The sequence below is a fragment of the Apis dorsata genome, unplaced genomic scaffold (genome assembly GCF_000469605.1).
Source record: "Apis dorsata unplaced genomic scaffold, Apis dorsata 1.3 scaffold_896, whole genome shotgun sequence".
NCBI classification, from domain to species: domain Eukaryota; kingdom Metazoa; phylum Arthropoda; class Insecta; order Hymenoptera; family Apidae; genus Apis; species Apis dorsata.
In genome coordinates, this window is record NW_006264011.1 from 137,504 (window position 1) to 141,242 (window position 3,739).

The 3,739-nt window shown below is 25.5% G+C and overlaps 1 protein-coding gene across 1 annotated transcript in view; it reads right to left on the reverse strand.

The window, feature by feature from the left end:
* The window catches only part of LOC102679429 (la-related protein 1B), a 16,508-nt gene that overhangs the window by 4,108 nt on the left and 8,661 nt on the right, over positions 1-3,739 (reverse strand). The window contains exons 2-10 of the mRNA XM_006623467.2: positions 3,608-3,681; positions 3,193-3,246; positions 2,615-2,783; positions 2,392-2,496; positions 2,068-2,222; positions 1,743-1,867; positions 1,458-1,647; positions 532-1,080; positions 59-216 (exon numbers count right to left, since the gene is read on the reverse strand). Of these exons, the coding sequence (XP_006623530.1) occupies positions 59-216; positions 532-1,080; positions 1,458-1,647; positions 1,743-1,867; positions 2,068-2,222; positions 2,392-2,496; positions 2,615-2,783; positions 3,193-3,246; positions 3,608-3,681 (1,579 nt within the window). The remainder of the gene's footprint in view (positions 1-58; positions 217-531; positions 1,081-1,457; positions 1,648-1,742; positions 1,868-2,067; positions 2,223-2,391; positions 2,497-2,614; positions 2,784-3,192; positions 3,247-3,607; positions 3,682-3,739) is intronic.

Genomic DNA, 3,739 nt, shown 5'->3' on the forward strand with positions numbered 1-3,739 from the left:
AGATTTTAAATTTTAAATTTTATATTATATAATTAAAAACAAATAAGTAATAACAAACCATTCAGAAAATGCATTGTGCCGGCCAGTTGGTGGTGGTGTATCAAGTTCCTCGTCAAATTGAAAGTCTAATTCTTCTCTTTCTTCATTTTTAACGTTATCAACTTTCTCTTTTTCTTCGCTTTTCTCCTTATGTGATGGTTTCACCCTTCGCCTTACCTATTTTCATGAACTCAGTTATTACTTATTACTAATAGTAATAACTTGTTTGAAATAGATCCACAGTTTGTGTCGTAATTTTAATACATCGACGATTCGGGCAAAATTCTAATTTACTTAATTGGTAATAACGACATCCTATTACACCTTTGTTATAAATTCATTGTATTCTTTACATTTCTAGGTAAAAAAGTACAGTTCAATTTAAGATCTTGAATAACTTGTAAAAGTGGAAGTGTGTTTTTTCTGTGGATTAAAAAAACGCGAAAATTTAATTTCAATGTTGATACTAATAATACACGAAAAAAAAATTACCTCTTTCCAAACATTATTGGCCGATTGTGATTCTCCATTAATTTGCACTTTTGGTGCTGAACTTGGACTAGAACATTTGACCGTTGTAGACATTTCATCATCCGGTTTCGAGAATTCATTTCTCGAGAACAGTGATGAATCGTTACTCGGTGCTGGAATGATTTTCATTTCTTTTGATTGTTCTTCTGTCTTAGTTTGTTCATTTTTACTATCAGCCGTAATAAGTTCATTATTTTTTTCTGTCAGTTCATTCGGTATGAACTCCGGTACGTCAGGATTTAAACTGTCGCCTATTGACGAGGATATACTTTCTGATTCACTGAGCCTTCCTATTGTTGGGATAATGTGGTTGGATTGAAGAATACGCGGAACTGGGGGAATAGGAATCGTTGATAAGGGTCTAGCAGCAGGGCAAAAATCTGATTCAGACGTGGAGGAGAGTATTACTTCGTTTTGAGACGGATTAGAAGTATTAGATGATTCCGAGAACACAGGATTTCCAGCTGCATCCAAGATAGGCCACTTCAAAGGATCTATTTTTGTTCTGACCTAATAAATAACAGTAATATTATTACTTATTATTTTAGTTATTTTATTATTATAGAAATTTTTAAAATTTTCCGATGATCTCTCGATTTTTTAATAAAATTTAATGTTATTTAATATTTTATGTATGATATTTTATATTATGATAAATCCTATATCAATTACTATGATATATCAATAGATATATTTTCTAAATATAAACTTGTAAGGAGGCCTACTTTCAAACTCCATTCATTGAACTTAAATTAAGTTCGAATGGTGTCAGCGAATCCTCTTCCATTTTATTTGGCACAAATCTTTTATCAAATACATAAAAAATGTAGATGCGTCTTAAATATAATTTGTGCACTATTAGAATTATGAAAATGCATTTATTTTACCTTAAATCCATCAACTAATTCTAATTTATCAGATTCCATAATTGCTTCAATAACAAGTCCAACATCTGTCGTCAAAGTTTGTACACGATGGAAAGAAGCAATTAAAGTAATAGGTAAAAAGCCTTGTGCATCCATTTTACGACGCAAAAAAAAATCTCTTAAAAGATTTTCCTCGCTAAAGTAATATTCTCTATAAAAATATGAATTATATGATAAAAAGAGTAAGTAAAATTTCACTATTTTATTATATTTTTAATGTTCAAATTTTTAATTCATCAAACTTACATTTGATTTCTTAAAAATTCTTTGAGTGTTGTTGTATTTATATTAATGAAATTTGTATTATTAAAATAAAACGTTCCCATATAAGCCATCATGTAATTAGGATCTAGAAGCCCAAATTTGTGCATCTAAAAAATTATAATGATTAAAAACTTATCTAGAAATCTAATATTATTTTATTTTAAATCATTTAATCAGGTCTACTTTCTTCTTTCATCAAGATATGTTATGAGAGATTCCCATCAAATTATCATCATTATTATTATTATTCATATTATTTATTATTTTTATCATATATCAAATATTCATAAAGAATAGTGAACATTACCTGCATGTAGACTTGATCATGCCTCTGTCTAAAACTACCACGATAGGCGCCTCGTCCACCTCGTCCTCCTCTTCCTCTGTAACTTCGTCCACCTCGTCCACCTCTTGTGATATATGCAGGTCTATCATGTTCCCTACTTCTATACGAATCTGTTTCTGTTAAAGGATACAATTTTAAACTTAATATTTAATTTATATTACGATATTAATATGCAATTTTTAAAAATATAATAGATAGATTAAAAATATGAATATAAGAATTATTTATAAAAAACAAATAATAAAGTGCATAAATGTTTATTTAAGTTATAAAATGCATAAATACCTTCTCCATTCTTTTCTCTTTGATTGTGATACTTTGGAGAACGATCTCTTTTACTTCGGTTTTTTGTTATATCTATTTCTAATGGTACCCATTTTTGTTTATTTACTATAAATAATAAAATATTAAAAATTTATTTTTTATAAATTTTTTAAAATTAGAAGAAAAAATATGACTTAGAATAATAAATTATTTGTTTTTAGAAATAAACAAAATCAATAATTACCTTTCTTTTTTTTTTCACTACCATCTATATGTTCTTCATTATCATCTTGACAATGGTTTTGCTCCTTATTTTCCTTCCCCCTACTTTCAACAGCACTACCACTACTTTCTTTACTATAATTTTGTTCAATTACACCATTTTGCTTTTGTACTGCCACGACTGTTTTCTTCTAAAATAAGAAAATATATTATTAGACAATATGTGATGAAAATAAATAAAACATACTATTCATTTTATTAAAAAATAAATAATTGTATAAATGTAATAAAATTTCACGGATAATAAATATGTCCGCAATGAGGCCACATTCAATATTACTATAGCAAAATATCTACGCTCATAGATGTATAAGAGATTATATTCTATGAGTTCTAGCTTTTGCATAATTTATTTTTTATATTTTTGCAATAATAGATTATTTAAAATATTTAAAAAAATAAATAATTTTATATTGATTAAATTAAATCTTTAATAAATTAAAACTATTAAAATTATAAAAATAAATTAATCAAATATTTTGCACATTAAAAAAATCAAATTCCAAAAATTAAATTATTGAAAAAATAACTTTGACGCACCTCTCCTGAAGCTTCCAAGGTTGGCCAATCACCAATATCGGAGAAATCGCTCGCCTATTAAATTCATAAACTAAATTTTAAATATAAGCAACATGGTAAAAATTAACAAAATTTTATGAATAATGTTTAAAATTCATGGAAAAGAATGTTTTTGTAAAATTATTATATTATACATTTTACAAGTTATAAATAAATATAATTTATATTACATATATATATTTCAAAAGCAATACAATACTTTTTTCAAATATATATATATATAAATATTTATAATATTTATATATAATATTTAATATTTTAATAATATGTATATAATATTTAAGATGTTCATTAAATAGATAAAAAACATAGAACATAATTCTAAGCATAAAACATGATTTTATCATTTCATTCTAAAATTAAAATCATGACTTACCTTTCGATTAAATTTTCTCCTATCTTTTGTAGCCGTCACAATAGTCGGATGATTTCCGGCGTTAATGCCATTTTCTGAAAAAAAAAAAAAAAAAAAAAAAAAAAAAAAAAAAAAAAAAAAAAAAAAAAAAAA